At 37.5% G+C, this 20,618-nt stretch overlaps 1 protein-coding gene across 2 annotated transcripts in view; it reads left to right on the plus strand.

Annotated features, from left to right (window-relative positions):
- LOC136259110 (uncharacterized) overlaps positions 1-20,618 on the plus strand; it is a 294,792-nt gene that overhangs the window by 146,699 nt on the left and 127,475 nt on the right. For both annotated transcript variants that reach the window (XM_066052532.1, XM_066052533.1), the window contains exons 5-9: positions 5,935-6,030; positions 6,478-6,570; positions 8,486-8,581; positions 10,285-10,377; positions 19,008-19,103. In XM_066052532.1, coding sequence (XP_065908604.1) covers positions 5,935-6,030; positions 6,478-6,570; positions 8,486-8,581; positions 10,285-10,377; positions 19,008-19,103 — 474 coding nt within the window. The remainder of the gene's footprint in view (positions 1-5,934; positions 6,031-6,477; positions 6,571-8,485; positions 8,582-10,284; positions 10,378-19,007; positions 19,104-20,618) is intronic.

Below are 20,618 nucleotides of genomic sequence, written 5' to 3' on the forward strand. Positions count from 1 at the left end.
AGCTACAAAGCAACCACCATGTAGAGAGTTCAGCTGCAAACAAATCACCCTGTAGAGAATTCAGATACAAACAAATCTCCCTGTAGAGAGACCAGCTACAAACAAGCCACCCTGTAGACAGATCAGCTAGAAGAAGTTACCTTGTATAGATTTCAGCTGCAAACAAATCACCCTGTAGAGAATTCAACTACAAACAGATAACCCTGCAGAGAGTTCAGCTAGAGTCAAGTCACCCTGTAGAGAGAATCCTGTAAAGAGTTCATCTACGTACAAGCAGATCACCCTCTAGAGAGTTAAGCTACATTTCAAGTCACCGGCCCAGTAGGAGATCAGCTGCAAATTATCCTGTGGGGATTAATTGACATGTAATAAATATATGCAAGAGTTCATAATATAATGAACTCTTGATATATGCATTATATATATAATTTATACATTTCCTGATAAAATCAGAATGAGTTAAAGTATTTATAAAATCTACTTCATCTTTTTCTTTTTCCTGTGGTAAAGAAAAATATATAGGTTAAAAAGCCCCAAAGCTGGCCATAGGCCGGCTTTGGGGTATACAAATACAAAAAGAAGTGAAATCTAATCAAAAACAGCCAAGCTGTAAAGAAAGGAGTGCGGCCCTTGAAAAGGCTATGGTGAAAAAAGATGTGAAATCCAAGGTGGCGGCCAAGAAATGACTGTGATGGTAGGTTAATGGTAAAAATTTTATATAACAACAATTCAGGTGAATTTTGTGCCAATTGACCAAGCGGCACCAAATTTACCTGAATTGTCGTTATTAAAATTTTTACCATTAACCTACCATCACAGCCATTTCTTGGCCGCCACCTTGGATTTCACATCTTTTTTCACCATAGCATTTTCAAGGGCCACACTCCTTTTTTTACAGCTTGGCTGTTTTTGATTAGATAGTAATTCCTCTGAAATGGTAACTTTAACTACCCTACTCCAGGGTTTATAGCACATGCAACAAGACAGAACATGAAGTTTTTGATTGGTAGGAAAAACAATGACTTGCCAAGTGACATTTCTTTTGTAATTGGGATAGTGCTCATCAAACCTGCAGAAATTATGAAGCCAGTAAGCTAAAGAATAATAATTTATGAGCCTCATCAGGGGTGTATAAATTTTAAATAGGTTGGAAGACCTAGACTTTGCAGTGCTTATGCTTGACCATGAAATGATGCACGTACTCTAGTTTGTGAAACACACTCAGCATACTTAGCTTGCTCCAGCTAGGGAATATTGGGGGCATGAAACTTCTAAAACTTTGGTGTTGCACGTTTGAATCTCTAGTCATACTTTTTAGCAATTGCAAAGAACGCACATAGTATTATAGTGATTATGCTGTATTTCAGGCCTATACATTTCAAGTTAAGCTGTTCAAGTTATCATTAAGGATTTATTACAGTGACACTTCACTTATCCAGACCCACTTATCCGGACTTATCCAGATTCTTGGTTAACCGAACTATGGAAATGACTACTCTATTAGAATGGTGACTGATCTATTAGGGTAAATGATAATACTGATATTTTAGGTTATTTGTCTGGAACCCTGGAACATCTGGAACCTGGTAACTCTGGAACCGATGGAACCCTGGAACCTCTGGAACCTATAGAACCCTGGAACCTCTGGAACCACTAGAATTTCTGAAACCCTGGAACCTCTGGAACCTCTAGAACCCTAGAACCTCTAGAACCTTTAGAACCCTGGAACCTCTCTAATCCTGGAACCTCTAGAACCCTAGAACCTCTAGAACCCTGGAACCTATGGAACCTTGGAAATGCTAAAACCCTGGAACCTCTAGAACTGTAGAACCTCTGGAACTTCTGGAACCATGGAACCTCTAGAACCCTGGAATCCTTGAACCTCAGGAACCATGGAACCTCTAGAACCCTGGAACCCTAGAACCTCTGAACCCTCTGCAACCCTAGAACCTCTGGAACCTCTAGAACCCTGGAACCTCCAGAACCCTAGAACCTCTAGAACCCTGGATCCTATGGAACCTTGGAAATGCTAAAACCCTTGAACCTCTAGAACTCTAGAACCTTTAGAACTTCTGGAACCCTCAACCCGCTGGAACCTTAGAACCTCTGGAACCAGTATAACTCTGGAACATCTAGAACTCTGGAATCTCTAGAGCCCAGGAACCTCTAGAACCCTGGAACATCTGGAGCTTCTGAAATCCTTGATAACTCTGCAATCTCTGGAACCTCTAGAGAAACCCTGGAACCTCTGGAACCCTGGAACCTCTAGAACCCTGAAACTTCTGGAACCCTGGAACTACTAGAACCCCTGGAACCTTGGAACTTCTGGAACCCTGGAACCTCTATAACCCTGGAAACTCTGGAACCTAGAACCTCTGGAACCCTTGGACCTCTAGGACCCTGGAACCTCTAGAACTCTGGAACCTCTGGAACCTCTAGAACCCTGAAACTTCTGGAACCCTGAAACTTCTGGAACCCTGGAACTACTAGAACCCCTGGAACCCTGGAGCTTTGGAACTTCTGGAACCCTGGAACCTCTTTAACCTTGGAACCTCTGGAACCCTAGAACCTCTGGAATCTCTAGAACCTGGAACCTCTGGAACCATGGAACCTCTGGAACCTCTAGAACCCTGGAACCTCACGAACCCTGAAACCTCTGGAACTCTGGAACCTCTAGAACCTCTGGAACCTCTAGAACCCTGGTACCTCTGGAACCCTAGAACTTCTGGAACCTCTAGAACCCTGGAACCTCTGGAACCCTGGAACCACTGGAACCACTAGAATCCTGGAACCTCAAGAACCTTGGAACCTCTGGAGCTCTGGAACCTCTGGAATCTGTGAAACCTCTAGAACCTCTGGAACCCTAGAACCTCTAGAACCTCTAGAACCCTTGTACCTCTGGAACCTCTGGAACCTCTAGAACCCTGGTACCTCTGGCTGTATGTGGCTGTACAGCTCTGTGGTGTTGAATAAGTACCTCTGCTGTGAATTTCCTTTCATTTTAGCCAATTTTGAGACCTGAATGACCAATAACTTGGCCTAATTCATCCCTATGCCTTCCTTTTCAGTTTTTGAACACCATGTTTCCTGCCTTCCAGGTCCCCCGCTTCCCACCCTTTTTGGAGCTTGCCTGATACAGTCAACCTCAGTTAAAAAAACTATCTTAAATAGCGGGAAATTTAGTTTTTGGCTACTTTCACAGTGGATGCTCTGGAAGGTAAGGAATTGGTGTAAAACGTGAAAATTTGGTGTACCTAGTTTCAACCATTGGTAAGGTACAACGCACTAAATACTTAAAACCAGCATTTCTTGATACTTTTAAATAGGCAATAAGACTGGTTTTCCCAGACTTGGTCACAAATTAATATTCATGTTGTGGCATGTCAGGTTTCTTGGTTGTATGCCTTTGCACATGAAACAATAATAAAATTATGTATCAAATGGTACGTATGGTATAGTACCGTTTAAGTAGGAATCCAGGTGTAAATTTCGTGTGCTGCCCAAAATTCTGCCTTTGAAAATCATCCTAGAAACATCTTACAAGATGAAAATCACCTTTTATGGAACAGTACTAGTCCATATATTATATAATATGGTTTAAATAAATTATAACAAAACACTTACAGATGGCCTGATATAGTGTTTTTTTTTTAAATCGCCTAAACTCCCTGACTGCCTGACTGACTGACCACAGCCACAATCCAAACAAAGCAGTGCACAGCAACCATTTTATACCACAATAACAAACTCACCAGTGGGATGTGCCTTTTGAGGTTCTGACGAGTGTGTGCCCTCTGTGCCTTGTCTTTTCTTTTATCTTCCTTCAATCAGGCTGCTTGTCTTCTTCATCCAATGAAACTATATTAAGGCATTAATTTTCCGTATCAACACTTTCTTTAAGCAGCATAGCGTACGCAAGGAAATTTTGATGTCAGAAAACAATTGACAAATCGGTTTAATTCAAATTCGTCTAATGCTTATGAGCATCTTTAAAAGTACAAGTTTTGTTTACAATTTCTTGATTTTCATCAACATATCATTCGTAAAATCTGCTAAACTGTGAATTCCTAAAATTTTTCTTACATCAAAATTTCCTTGCATATGGCAATAGATGCCGCAAGATTATTTAAGGCGCTTAGACTATGCCACTGTTTGACTAGATAGCTACCAGGTACCAGTAGCTTCACGGTAAGTCACAAGATCACACCCATTACTTATTCTATGCATTTATACAGTATATCGATCTATCGATTGAAACCACGTAGTCTGTAGGGATTTCTTCTTAAGGCCCCTGTCCAGGGTTGGCTGTGTGTATGCTCACACCCTGTATGCTGGTGGTCCATGTGGTGTTTTGTAGGTCTGTGCAGGCTCTGTAGGTTTAGCTGCTTTTTTCTGCTTTTTGTATTTTTATTAATTAGACTTAACTTATAGCTAGCTAGAGATCGGGGAGGATGGGAGTGCAATTGGGGCCAAATAAAAATAATAAACACGATGACCACACCCCTTTATGTTAGCTGCATTTATAATGGAATGGCTAGTTGGTAGACTGACACAAGATACTCTAATAATTGATTGAAACCACAATCACCATGCCCCTTTTTGGGCAAGTGCACATCTTTACAGGCTGACTTGAGATACTCTAATACAGGAGTCACCCTAATACAACAGTCACATGTTTATAGCTAGCTGTGTGCTTTCAAAAAGTCTAAACAAACTAGTACATATAAAAAATATAAATTTAAAAAAGAAGTAGGGGTCCAAGTGATAAAAAGTAGTGAAACAAGCGATGAACAATTGTAGCTATTACAGCATAGCTCGGTGGGAAATCCCCACTTTGGCATGGTATAGCAATTATTCTGTGTTTAATTCCAAAGTAGCAGGGGCGTAGCCAGGATTTTTTTAAGGGGGGGTTCCAGCACCAGCATTGAGTTAGTAGAAGCAGGGGTCTGGGGGCGCAGCCCCCAGCCGCTGAGAGACTTTCAATATTTAATAAATCAAAACTCAGCAAATTGCTATATTTTATGCAAAAAGTACATTAATTATGATGCATTAAGTGCCCCTGGGATGAAGGTAGTACTAGATAAAGTCACCTAGTGGAAACAGACAGCATAACACATAGAGACAGATATAGTAATCTGTAAATAAGTGATGATTATATCTCACTGTGGTATAGGAGCCATGAATCCACTGATACAAATGACAATCAAAACAATATAACTATACAAATATGCATAGCATGAATTCATCTTGCATAACACAAGTGATAAATTACTGGAGCTCTATATCCTTAAACACTGCACACCAAAGCTATAGCAGTATAAGGTCATGGTAAGTTTTGCATTTAATGTTGGAATATATGAAAAACTTCATATGGACATGGATGTTTACATGCATGTTCTATTAGAGTATACTTGACTGCTCTATTAGAGTATATACCTGACTGCTCTATTAGAGTATATCGATCTTTTTAACAAGTTTTGAAGAGGGCTCATGTTACCCCTGTGAATCCTTCCCTGAGAGATGAATGTAAGTTATATCAATTGTTGTGCTGTGCCATTACACTATATTGCTCACTCATTTTGTCCTACCATACTAAATGGTGTGTTAGAATGCTGCTTGCAGAAGTCTAAATTTTACAGGGGGGGGTTCCTGAACCCCACGGAACCCCCCCTCCCTACGCCCCTGAAAGTAGGGATTTCCCATGAGCTATGCTGTAATAGCTACCATTGTTCATCTCTTGTTACACTACTTTTTATCACTTGGATCCCTACTTCATTTTTAAATTTATAATTTTTATATGCTATGTAAACATGCATTGAGTTGTTTTAGTAACAGTTATGATTTTGTGTTTGAGATGTACATATGTAGATGTACGTAGTCTGTTTTGCTATTTGCTTGAAGCACATTATCTCCACTTGCTCTTGACATTCATAGCAATCTGCTCCAAAGAGTGCCAAAATAATGGAATTTGTGTGTCTCCTAATAAGTGTGCCTGTGCAGAAGGATGGCAAGGTCTAGACTGTACAGAAGGTTTGTCAAGTTACATTATGAATTTTGTATGGTAGTTCAAATGTATGACCTTGTGTGTGAAATTACTGTTGACTAAGATTCATTATCAGTACTAAATTTGGTCATGAAAATTCAAACATTTTTAAATTGATCCATTGAAGATATTTGTAACTTGGCCTGCAAAGGCAGGGAAAGTAGGCATGAACATAATACTCAGTACCAGGAAAGGACATCTTCATTCTGTAATAAGTATAATAGGGATGCAATCAATTGATTTGTAAGTACTGATGACAGTATGTATAATGATGGCATTAAAAGTAATGTGCTACAAAGTTTGAGAAAATAGACAAATTTTAAGTGCCCACATGTCCTATTTTTACAGGCATGGTTGTAACGTGCCTAAAGTTACAGGTAGCAAGAATGTATTTATACAACGTAGCTGACCTCTAGTTTGCCTTTAATTTTTAGCTGTTTGTCAGAATGGTTGCCACAATGGTGAATGTATTAATCCTGGTGATTGCAGCTGTACAGCAGGATGGACAGGAGATACATGTTTAGAAGGTGCAGTGCTTATAAGTATACAGATATTTGCTTGATATCATGTTATATTGTCTCTTGACCACGTGTAGGGATGAGCCTATTTTGCTTTTTTTTCCACCTATTTTTCTTTCCAGCAATTCTTTGATTTCTTACCTATTTTGCTCAATATTTTGCTCGAAAATTTTTTATTTTGCTTAGCATTAGTAAAAATTAATTGCAGTATCTCAAGCTTACAAGCATGTGTGACTGCTCTATTAGAATATTTTGTATATAGTGACTGCTCTATTAGAATATTTCGTATAGTGACTGCTCTATTAGAGTATCTCGATCTTTCAGCACCATTTCCTATGAGCATATGTTGTCTAATACTATGTGTAACTGTTCTATTAGAGTATCTCGATCTTTATCATACAAAATGTGCTAAGTTGCCATTCCTTGGTGCCCATTTTTCCAATTTCCACCTATCTTCCAGCATTTTGCTCTTTGCTTTTTTACCAACGTATTTTCCAAAAATTTTGATGGCAAAATCGGTGCATCCCTAACCATGTGCTATAATTATTTTATATTGCACTCACTGTAGTAGTATACAAATAATCATGACAGCAATCAATCTGTTCTTACACAAATGTTCATCCACAACACCAAGTATTAGCATGAAATGTAGGATGAGCTTTGTACTCTTTTAAGTGTGTCAATTAAAGGTCAAGTCAATCAAAGAAAGGGTTTCTGTTTATGGTAAAACACCTTTGTAAAGTATGTAAGAAAAAAAAGGTCTATAGTCCTTCACAAACACCTTGTGAAGGGAAATAAGGAAAAAGTCAAGTTTGGCTGCTATATCTAAAGATGGATGGAATGGTTAAAATAACATTGGGTGTGTGACTAATCCAGTAGTTCTACCTGGTGGGAAGATAAATTGCAAATCCTGTGCATTCAAAGAAGTGACCATGGCCTTATGCACAGTAAACTTGAATGGATCAATTTGGCCTCCATGGGTAAATTTAAACTACAGAGGTTTTGGATAAAATGACCATCTACAGGTGGTTGTAACTAGGGTTGGCATTTAAACTAAATCAGTCAGAATAACCAGGGAAGGTCAATATAGCTGTTCACTTAGGATGTTGAAATAGGTAATTTCAGTGTGTATTGTCAAGTCTACTATGGTAAAGATTAGACGACCAGCTACATGGTTAAATTTACAGTACACTGGCCGTTATAACATTTGTGTTACATCTCACAATAAAAAGTGAACATGGAGAACATAGGTTTTATATACAATTTGAAAACTCCATAAGGCCAGGTATGTTTAATGTATTAAGATGCAGTATGTAACAATAATATTGTGGATATTATGCCATAGATAGGTTAATGTATGTTAATACTAATGATTGACGTAAACAAACAAATAAATAAACAAATATTTTGTGATGTGACTTAATTTTACCAACAGATGGTGAAAATGACCCTGATGGCAAGGTTCTTTCAACCACTTAACTAAGAGGTTGAAGAGACTATAGGGCATCTGGGTTATAATGACTATGTATATCTTACAAAGTTAAAATAAACAAGGAAACCCTTGGGGCATTAAACAAGTACATCCTTGGGTCATTACTACCAAAAAGTGGTTGTTTGAATTGTAATACAACCCTAAAAATTTGGGTCATTTGAACCCATTTGAATTTACAGTGTGCATGCATGAAAGTCATGTTTTATTTCTACCAAGTAATATTCCATGTTGTCAGCTTTCTTGGCTGCATGATACACCATTGCATGTCTTGGCATATGAAACAATTTTAAAATTGTATATGTGTAAAAATACGTGTTAATTGTTTTAGCAATAGTTATGGTTTATACTTGATATGTACGTATGTAGATGCACATTGTCTGTTTTGGTACTTGCTTCAAGCACATTATGTACAGACATTCATCTACTGTATAGCAATCTGCTCCAAAGGGTGCAAAAATAATGGAACTTGTGTATCTCCTAATAAATGTGCCTGTGCAGAAGGATGGCAAGGTCTAGACTGTACAGAAGGTTTGTTGAGTACCATTATGACTTTGTGTGGTGGTTCAAATACAGTATTATGATCTTGTGTGTGAAATTAATGCTGACTATGATTCATTATCAATACTAAGTTTAGCCATAAAAACTTTCACAAAATGTGCACATAGCTAATTATAGATATTTGTTCTATTGAAGATAATTGCTGCAAAAACAGGGTAAGTGGGCACAAACTACATCCCGTCAGATTGCAGATAATCAAACAGTGTTTAGTAAGGTTCCCCCTAAAGTGACTTATCATGTGCTGCTAAAAACCCACACCTAAAATCCACAATAGAAATATCATATACAATGAAAATCACCTTCACGGAATAGTCTTACTCTATTCAATGTCAAATAGCTAAAATGTAAAAAAGCAGGTATCTGGATACAGAATTTTACATACTGTACTTGCCAAAACTCATAATTTAGTCTGCCCGCTTCACTACCTGCCTGACTACAGTTACAAAGCTAAACTGAAGCCGAAAAAAGCAATGCATGGCCACCACTTTACACCACAACGACAATTCATCAGTGAGATGTGCCTTTTGTAGTTTGGATAAATGTCTGCTTTCTCTTTGCTATTCCTTTTACCTTCAATGAAATCGTTGTCTTGTTATTCATCCCAGGAAACCATACCAAGGCATCAATTTTCTGTATTGACACTCTCTTTGAAGTAGCATAGTACTTTAGACAACAGGAAACTATTTGAAGTGTTAGCTCCTCAGGTACTATTGGGTAGCAGCTAACCTGGGCTTATAGAATGATTGTGCCACTCCCCCTTAAATGATCAAAACATGTCACTACAGCTCTAATAATCATTGCTGCGGCTACATCTTGAAATAATCTGGCTCTGTAGAAAACAAGGTATTGCACCATCCCCCAACATTATATATTGCATAGCTGAGTAGCAAGATAGAGATTCTCCAATAGAGCAACACATGTATTAAAGCTATATACACTCTAACAAAAAGTTAACAAACTAGTGCAATAAAAATATGACTGGGCCTATGAAAATAGGGCATGTGAGCACATTAAAATTGCCTACTTTTTCAAACCTTGATACATCAATAACTTTGTATTCTATTATTGCTTTGCCATGAAATTATCAGTACTTATTAAACATTTAGTTGGCTGTAAAACACAAGTTAAAAGTATTCTATCCCAGTACTGAGATATGAAACACTGTCTGGTGAGGTGTAGTTTGTGCCCACATACCCTATTTTCCAGGCCTGGTCACAAATATTAATTAAAAAATGAAGTAGGGTTCCGATGATAAATGTAGTGAATTGAGAGAAAGTGGTAGCTAGCTATGAGGGAATATCCCTACTAGGCATTGTAGCAATGTGGAAAATGGCATTGAAATCATAGCTACCATCATCTCTTGTTATACTACTTTTTCATTGGTGGAATCCTACTTCATTATAAATAATTAATATGTACTAATATCTCAGTACCAGGATAAAATTTCTGCATTCTGTAACTTGCATTACAGGTATAAAGCCAATTAAATGATTTGTAAGTGTTGAGAGTTTCATGGCAGTATATAAATTAATAGCATTAATATATGGTGATGTGCAACAGCAAAAATTTGAAATAGTTATGTGCCCACTTGTCATATTTTTATAGGCATAGTTGCAACTTTCGTAAAGTTTCTGGTAGCAAGAATATATATAATGTAGCTATTTTTTCTTTAGCTGTTTGCCAGAAAGGTTGCCATAATGGTGAGTGCATAAATCCTGATAATTGCAGCTGTAGAGCAGGATGGACAGGGGATACATGTTCAGAAGGTGCAGTGAGTATACTTATGCTGTATTTTCCATATTGCACCCACTACAGTGCTTTAGATAATATTGAAAGCATTATAGAGAAGATGCTCAAATTTATACATCAACTACTGTATGTTGCCTATATAAAATTTTGTGCTCAATAAAGGCAAAAAAATGAAACATATTCACACGGTCAGTTTCAGAAACATATCAAGGTACATGGTAGTGAGTTGTGCGGCCTAAATACCTGGCATGCTACATCGTGGGTATATCAACAGGAAGAAAGAAAACACAATTTTCATACATTTGTAACTCTGTGCTGCCTTTCATGAAACATAACAATTTTTGCTGTGGACACGCCCATCAATGTCAGTACTCCGCATACCAAATTTCAGCAAAATCACTTTAATCAATCCTGAGATATGAAATTTCTAAAATTGGCTTAGTTTCTCCATTTTTTTGTTTCTTCTTTTTCTTTGTCTTTTTGCACACTTGCAAAGTTTCTCCGAATGCAATATCTAATTGCCTTGATTTGGCACACAGAAGGGGAGTATAAAGGCACATCTTGGTTCCAAGTTTGGCTGGAATACAATTAGCAGTCAAGAAGTTATTAGCAATTATTCATGAAAGATAACACCAATATGTTGTCATGCCAACAGGATAAACTGCTTATGGGAAGAAGCTGAAAATCGGTATGTGGATAGGTTAACTATTGAATCTAACTACTGAAACTTAGGCTTGAGTCTATTATGCTCCAAAATTTTCCTATTATGCTTTTTGGCATTTCCCAAATTTTCTGCCTATTATGCTTATTTTAAAGCTTTTCAGAAATGCATTATGCTTTTATTTTGTATGTTTTTATTTCTGCGGAGTTCTTCCACAGAAAAAGTTCAAACTTTGAAATTATAGCCACAATTTGATGGGCTATAAGCCCCATTTTGTCAGACCTGGTCACAATTTTATATTATGCATGGTTTCTGAATAATTCTGATCAATCTTCTGAATTGTAGCAATTGCGTGGTTTTCAAAGTACAGCAACCACTCAGTATAATATGAAACTTGTATTTGCAGCACCAAGAACATATCAGTATCCTGGGGACAAACACTTAAATGGTTGTCACATGTGATGACTGCACTATTAGAATGTTTCACTGTTCTATTAGAGAATCTTGATCTTTTTGAAATATTTCCCTGGTTTGATAGTCTCACTGCAGACTTGGTAAGATTTAACTATTTTCAATGTCCAGATGTTCACTAGCTCCTTACTCAACACTAACTCAGAGCTTCCACCATAGCAGCTATTGTCTTCTAATAACAATAATCATCATTTCATCATCATCACATTTCATTCAAAATCAGACAGTGTGACGCATTAGATAATACCAAATTTCATGGTTGAGGCTCAACTACAGTAAACTCCCTTGCCATGCCTTGGTACTAGTTAACTCAAACCCACAATGAAAAGCATTCAAACGTGTACTGTTTCTTGTTGTCAGGAATCATTTCGTCCAAAACAGGTTAGCCTTCAACTTTGTGACTGTTATAGCAGAAGTTATTATATTTATTTTGGCAGAAATTTACCCCATTATGCTTCAATTATGCTCCATTTTGCATTATGCTTTTCATTCCCTATTATCCCTAAAATTATGCTGGCATAATTGACTCAAGCCTATTGAACCTCAAACCTTTTTGTGGTTTGAAAGAATGTAGTGTCTATTCTTCTGGCAGTCATGTGAATAAGACAAAAAGAGTCCGTCCTCACATGAAAAAATAGACCAAGATCCCTGAACGGGAATTGAACCTGGGACCTCCAGTGTGTGAGCCCAGTGTCGTACCCACTGTGCTATGTGGCTCCCAGCTACCCAGATTTCTTAGTTCTACCTTATTATATGTCATTCAAGAAGAAAACTATATAAGAAGAATACCCAGTGAAAAACAAACCAAAGCTGAACCTGACTCTAACCCTAATGCTAACCTGATGTTTGCCTATTAGAATGACTTTCACTGTCTGTATCTCGCTTCAACCCTAGTTCATCTCGAACTCTCCCAAAAACTTACCTTTATACAACTAGTGTGTTTGATACTCGAGTTATAGGTGACACTGCCAGATGAATAGTGAAAAAATCATGTCTGGCTGCCAGACGAATATATGGACACTGCCTTAAAAGAAATTGAGCTAAAGACCATGAAGATGCGGTGAATCAATCAACAGTGTGTAAGAATTACACAATTAAGATTAGCTAATAAAAATCACACCTACCAGACAAACTGCTTAGTGGTATGATTTGAAAACCGATATACAGATGGATTCATCACCTTAGAAAAGGCCATTCAATAGTTTAGAAGAATCAGATTTAAAGTCACAGAGTTATAACACAAAATCCAACTCGGTGTAGTAAGTGTGAGATCAAGATACTCTAATAGAGCTTTCACCCTGAAAAGATAAGTTAGAAACAAGTAACCCTATAGAGATCAACTACAAACAGGTGGCCCTGTAGAGAGATCAGCTTGATCAAGTCACCCTTTAAAGAGTTCAACTACATTTTAAGTCACCCAGTAGAGATTTCAGCTAGAAACACATCACCTTGTAGCAATATGAAGTGGAAACAAACCACCCTGTGGAGAGATCAGCTTGATCAAGTCAACTGAAATTAATCAAATCATACCAGAGCTGTGCCTGCAGTGTACTATAAGTACTCCAGCAGTTAATAATCCCAGATTAGAGGACTCGTGGGGTCTAGATGCAGTTGGTATACATGATCCTATAATGGTGAATGATGATGATGAAGCTCTTGAAAGATTTACCAAAAGTATTAAGTTTGACAGAGGAAGGTATCAAGTGACATGGCCGTGTAAATGTGAAGATAGTTGTCTGTCTGATAACTATTTCTTAGCACTTTCTAGAATGAAAATGTTAATGAATCGTTTACAATCAGATAAGGAGCTTTTACATAAATATGATCATGTTATTCAGCAACAAGTGAATGCAAGGATAATAGAAGAAGTAGTAGATGTGTGCGGATCTAGTACTAGGAAGTATTATCTGCCTCATCATCCTGTTCTTACCCCTGATAAAGAAACTACGAAAATCCGGATTGTTTATGATGCATCAGCAAAGGCTCGAAGTACCAGTAGAAGCCTGAATGAATGTTTGTATCGCGGTCCAGTGATTTTACCTGACCTTTGTGGTATACTTATTAGATTCCGGATGTATTCATTGGTAATAATGACAGATGTTGAGAAAACTTTTCTCCAATTGGAATTCAAGAAAATGAACCTGATGTAACAAGATTCTTATGGTTGCGAGATGTCAGTTGTGGTGTGAATAACAGCAATGTCGTGGTGTACCGTTTTTGTGGAGTCCTATTCGGCTTGATTTGCAGTGCTTTTCTATTGGGAGCCACTCTTAAGTTTCATCTACGAAAGGAGGACTCTCCTCTTGCACTGAATATTTTGAAGAACATGTATGTCGATAATGTTTTGATTGGGACTGATTCTGTGGAGGAAGCTTGTTGTGTATTTGGAGAGGCTAAGGATATTTTTAAAAGGGCTGCAATGAATTTGAGACAATGGAATTCAAATTCAGTGGAATGTTTAGAGTCTTTGCCAATGGGAGAGAGGGATAATCATGGTTCAGGTATTGTAAGGGTGCTGGGAATGGTTTGGGATCGAATAAATGATGTTATTCAAATTCCAGGATTTCAATATCATTGTAGTGATGCCAGTAAGCGTGAAGTACTTCACTGTGTGGCTAGAGTATTTGATCCCCTGGGACTGGTAGCACCAACCACCCTTTGTGGGAAATTGTTTCTGCAAAAGTTGTGGAAGCTTAACCAGCCTTGGGATGGGCCTATGAATGACGAACTCTCCAAAGAATGTATTCAGATAGCAGCTATGCTTTCGGAGGTTCCTAATTTATGTATTCCTCGATTTGTGGATAGTTCAAAGAAAGGCACCAATCAATTATTGATCTTCAGTGATGCATCAACTAATTGTTACGCCACTGCAGTGTATTTAAGATCCATTGATGGGCCATTGAGTAAGACAAATTTGATTTTTGCTAAAAATCGACTAGTTCCACTCAGTAAGTGAAAGGATAAATGTAAGAAATTGACAATACCACGATTAGAACTGATGGCAACATTGATTGGTGTGCGTGCAGCTAACTTTGTAACAAAAGAACTGTATTTGAACATTGATGAACAAATTTTGTGGACAGACTCCCAGTGTGCTTTGCATTGGCTGAAGACAAAGAAACCATTACCTGTTTTTGTGGAAAACCGTATTAAGGAAATACAGTCTCAGAAAAATATATCATTTTGTTATATTGCCTCTAATCAAAATCCATCTGATTATACAACAAGGGGTTTGTCAGCTGCAGATATTAAAGAATGTTAATTATGGTGGCATGGACCAGATTGGCTTAGAAAGCCACAGGCTCAATGGCCGACATGGAATTTGCCATAGCTTACACCAGAGATGTTGGATCAAATGCAGACTGAAATAAAGGAATCTCAAGTAATGGTCGAGATGACTACTGAGGCTAAGAAGGATGTTTTTTTGTTAGGTATTAAAAGCCTTGCCTTGTCTCTTCGGAAGCAGTTGTGTGTCTCGGTGTTTGTGTTGAGATATATTAAACTGAAGATATGGAACAAGGTTCCGGTGGAGAAGAGGGGGAATTGTTTTGGGAATCACCTGTTGAAAACTGTTTTTTCATGATTTATGAATGGGGGGACCAATTACTTCAAAAGAAATTCACTTGACATGTTTACTGTGGGTTAGGTTTGTCCAATTAAGCTCTTTTACAGAATTATTTTCTGCATTAAAGAAAAATAAGAACCACGGTTTAAAGAATCAGCTTGGAGTTAAAATAGATGAATTTGGCACACTAAGATGTTACGGTAGATATGCCAATGCAGACATTGATATTGACACCAAGAGCCCTAAGGTGTTGCCTCGTAAGCACCAGTTATCAAAACTTGTTATTATGGAAATACATTGTAGACTAGTACATGCAGGTGTTTCGCATACTTTAAATCATCTTCATCATGAGTTCTGGATACCAAAAGGACGAGTAGAAATCAGGCAAGTCTTATCACAGTGTGTGATCTGTAAAAAAACATTGTGGCCCTTCTTTTCAACTGCCACATATGCCGCCATGGCCTCATGAAAGGGTCTCCAGATCAGAGCCTTTTCAATTTATCGGACTTGATTACCTTGGACCTATTAATGTTAAGGAAGGTGAATCAGTGGGGAAAATGTGGGTATGCTTATTTACTTATCTATCAATACGTGCTGTCCACTTGGAATTAGTAATGGGATTGTCAGTTCAGATGTTTCTAGATTGCCTACGAAGATTTATATCACGTAGAGGGTGACCAAGGTTATTAATTTGTGACAATGCCCCACAATTTAGATTAGTCAAGTCGATTTTGGACTGGCAGTGGACTGAGTTGTTTAAAAGTGATGGATTAAGGAATTTCCTTAGTTGTGAAAGTATTGAGTGGAGTTTTACTACTGCCCTTGCTCCATGGCAAGGTGAGTTTTACGAACGTTTGATCGGTATGGTGAAACAGAATTTGAGGAGGGGTATGGGACACAAGGTACTGCATTGGGATAAATTAGCAACATTGTTAGTCGAAGTTCAGGCTATAATTAACAGCCACCCTTTAACGTACGTTGGTGAGGATTTCGAATCAGGTTTTGTCCTAACCGCCACTCACTTACTCACTAGTAACCGAGTTGTGTTCCCATCTTGTCTAGACTATAGTGATGATGTTGATTATTTTCCCAAGATGGATTCAGTGAAAGAGTTGAGTGAACAATGGAAAAGAAGTCAAAAATAATTGAATCAATTTTGGGAGTCTTGGAAGCATGACTATTTGAGAGAAACCTTATCACTTGTTTATAGGAATCAACGATTACAATTAAACAGACAGCCTAGAATAGGAGAAATAGTTATTGTCAAAGACGAACATATTCCATGCAGGGCGTGGAGATTAGCAAAAAATTAGAGAATTTTTTTATAGCAAAGATGGGGAAATAAGATCAGCTAAAATCTTGCTTGCTAATAAAAACATTATTACCAGAGCAATAAGTCACTTGTTTCCATTGGAAGTTAATTCATAAGTTAGCTGTGAAGAATCGGCAGCCAGATTCGATCAAGCATCAATTGATTTAAGAAATGTATCAAGAAGACAAGCTGCTGCAGAAGCCCGTACAAGGATTTCTAGACAATTGACAGAAAATGCTGCATGCGTTCTATTTTGTTTTCCCCCAGGAGTGTCACAAACTTGTAACTAATATTATGTAATACTGTCACGTGATATTTTTAATATAAAATAGCACTGTGTTGTACAATAGTCAGTTCTCTGTAGTATTAATGAATAAGATTGTTGTGCTATAACGAAGAAAGCAAGTTTCTTCCCTAATCTCCCTGACACGGTTTTGGCGTAGCTGTAACTTTGGTAGACTGATTTGTAATCCGCCAGTATTGCTACCACCAGCTGCTTTAGGATCAGATGGGCATGAAAGGGGAGTTCTCTGCACTAATTTCTTCTCAATTCGTTTTAATCTTGCTCTCATATGACCTATGCATTCACCTGCATTCAATAACACCTCAACATACCCTTCATCTCCTTCAGCAACGTGACTATGTTCCTGCTCCTCGGTGACCTTTGCTTCGCCCTTTAGGTCTTGCAAAAGACTGGTCCAGTTGGCATTACATCGTTCTATAACAGAAACATTATTATTCATACGCTCTATTAAGTCCTCCAGGGTAAGTTCTTCTTCCTCCACCGTCCCTGCTTCAATAGGCTTAGAGATTAACTGCTCAGCCTCCTTGATATAATGCTGGAGTCGTGCCTTCGCCGGTCCTAAAAGCTTCCGCAGTGGGCCTGACATCCTGCCAGCTATGCCAAAACCGTGTCAGGGAGATGAGGGAAGAAACTTGCTTTCTTCATTATAGCACAACAATCTTAGTTATTAATACTGCATAGAACTGACTATTGTGCAACACAGTGCTATTTTATATAAAAAATATCACATGACAGTATTACATAATATTAGTTACAAGTTTGTGACACAAGTCACCCTGTAGAGAGCTCAGCTAGAAACAAGCCACACTGTAGAGATAAACAAAGATCAGCTAGAAACAAGACGCTCTGTACAGAGATCAGCTGGAAATAAATCACCATGTAGAGAGTTCAACTAGAAATAAGCCACCCTATAGAAAGATCAGCTATAAACCGTAGAGAGATCAGCTTGGTCAAGTCATCCTGTAGAAAGCCAACTACATTTCAAGTCACCCTGTAGAGAGTTCAGCTAGAAACAAGTTACCCCTTTAGAGATCAGCTAGAAACAAGTCGCTCTGTAGAGAGATCATCACCTTGTAGAGAGAGATCAGCAGGACACATGTCACCCTGTCGAGAGATCAGCTAGAACAAGAGTTTAACTGTCACCCTTTAGAGAGTTCAGCTAGAAGCAAATCAACCAGTAAAGACAAACAATGAGAGTTCAGCTATGGTTTAGTTATGTAAAATATGTAACAAGTCACCTTGTTACTTTTACTTATGTGATAATCATTCATTTTATTCAGACTTAAACATGATCAGACAAAAAGCTATGCACACATTAGTATAAATGTTTCTCTTGTTCACCAATTGCTGTAGTAAAGAGAAAAAAAAACAAGTTAAAGGGAAGCACCTTGCAATACCAAAAGATAATATCTGAATATCTGAATAAAACTGTAAAGTTGGAAAAAAAGAGTGCAACCCACAAAAACCAGGGTGAAAAAAGTTGTGAAATCAAACAAAATATGGCTGTGATGGTTTATTAATGGAAAAAAATTTAATGATAATGATTCAGGTAAAATTTGTGCTGAATCCTAGTGAAACTTGGAGGAGGCAACACAAATTCATCTGAATTGTTGTTGTTAAAAATTTTCCATTATCCTACCATCACAGCCATGTCCTGGCCACTACTTGTGATTTCACAACTTTTTCACCTTGGCCTTTAGAGGGCCACACACTTTTTTTACAGCTTAACTGCTTTGGTTTAGATTTATTTTGCATGACTTTTCCTTACTCTTTTATAATTCTATAGTAAAATCTGTACTAATATTAATTATGGTGCTAGTGTGTGCACTTGTGGTGGAGGTCAAAAGTGCCACACTGTGGTATACAACTGATATCACACTGCAAGCTGTGGTAAAAAGCTGATATACCATGGCAAATTGTGTTATGTAGCTGATATACCATGGAAAACTATGGTATATGACTGAATCAAATTAAACTGTGGTGTATAAGTGATATACCACACTTTGTGGCTATGCTTACCATATATATGGTGTTAAAGACTCTGAAATATCTGATCCAAAACGAATTGTACTAATTTTGATCTCTGATAGGTACTGTTTCACTATAAATTGCTATCTATAATCGTTTCATCTTCTGAGGTGTAGAATATACAAGTTATAACATGATTACAATAATACACACTCTACCTAAGTGCTGCACACTCTCAGGAATCGTGCATATAAATTTAAGTCATATCCCTTAAGTTAGTTATGACTATATAACATATAATTATTACGTATTTAGTGCATGCAATTCAATGCACACACATAAGTGTCTGTATGTAATTTCTTTCAGCCTATTGTGCTCAAGGATGCTACAACAATGGAACTTGCATACTTCCTAATGTTTGTAGCTGTGTAGAAGGATGGAGTGGAACAACATGTGCTAATGGTTTGTTAATTTTTAGAAATTTGTTTCTTTGACATACAACTCACTTTGTGAGTCTAGTCTTGTGTGTGTATATATGTAAGTACTTACTGATTTGCATATCTCAGTTTTTATTTGTAGTACTACCTGTCCATCAAGTAATTCTTGTATCCATACTAACAAAACACTTACAGCACCTACCTAATACAAGGTGAATCAACTCAGAGATGTATATGTAACTAAGATATTACACCCAAGTTAGTTGCCCCATAGGGACCTACAGAATATTATGTTCTATATTAACACTCTGAATTATTCTTTCCGACGATTCTTATTCCTCACATATTATTTCTGAAATGAGTCTTGAATATTTCCTGAAGTGATTTCTGAAATGTATATGTGACGCACATGCAATCATGGTATAGCAAGTATAGCTATTCTATGATTGCTCTCAATATTATATTCTGGTTTTATGAGGCTAGCAGTGCTTGATAGGCATGCCAAATAGAATATTCTGTTATCCTGCAAGTCAAAATTTTTTAATTATTCTGAAACGTTTGATTATTCCAGAATAAAAATAATTTTTGTCACTCACTGTGCCTGAAATTTTTTGTAGGTAATTTATGTTGCAAAATTTTCATGTATCTGGCCAATTTTCACCTTAAATTCAGCTCTGTTTTCTGGAGAGAAACTTCTGTAGGCTTGTCAAAGCCAAAATGTCTAGAGGTCCTGAGAAGACATTAGGGGTGCCTTCAGATGATGTTATTTGCCTGGATCGAGTGTCTTGCAAAATTATGAAAATGTGTATGTTTGTCCCATTATAGTCCATCTAGATCTCTCAGAGAATTGTAATTTTGTCTGAAGCTTGCCATTACAATGCTTTTCAATTTGTATCCCAGGTGTTGCCCACATCACCCTTTACCCCTTTGTGAGGGGCTCGTATTCTAGCAAATAAATTATCTAAAATGGTGGAAATTGTAGAGTAGATGGTTGGAAAAACCATAAATGTGTCAGGAAAATTTGTTTAAATATACTGTTTATCGATGAGTGTATGATGTCCAAGGTAAGTTTTGCAAAATAAGGTCATATCTAAGTGCTGTTCAGGGTTGGGGGTAACTAGGTACTTTGTAACTAAGTTATGTAGCTAGTTACTTTATGAAGTAACTAGTAATATACCGTATAGCTGGTTATTTTCAAAGGGTTTTTATTTTTGGATGATTTGAAGAGGCCCTTCTCTTTGAAAATAACCAAGTCCTGTTGTTCTTTGAAAATAAATTCCCACAAGTAAAAATAATGTGCTTTCACATGATCAAACAACACGTATTCGCTTGTGTGGTGTAGTTTAAGTTCAGCATTATTAATAAAGGTTGAACTGTATCATTACTGTATCAATAGCCAGTAAACTATCCAGAATGGCCATTGTTGGGAATCTACCGTAGGCGGGGAAAGTTATGCGTGGGAAAAGTTTTGTGAATTTCATGATTGCAGTAACCATCGCAAAACTTTTACGCCAGTTGGCTTGCTAGACTGTCTACATGC

Source organism: Dysidea avara, chromosome 6 (genome assembly GCF_963678975.1).
Source record: "Dysidea avara chromosome 6, odDysAvar1.4, whole genome shotgun sequence".
Taxonomy (NCBI): Eukaryota; Metazoa; Porifera; class Demospongiae; order Dictyoceratida; family Dysideidae; genus Dysidea; species Dysidea avara.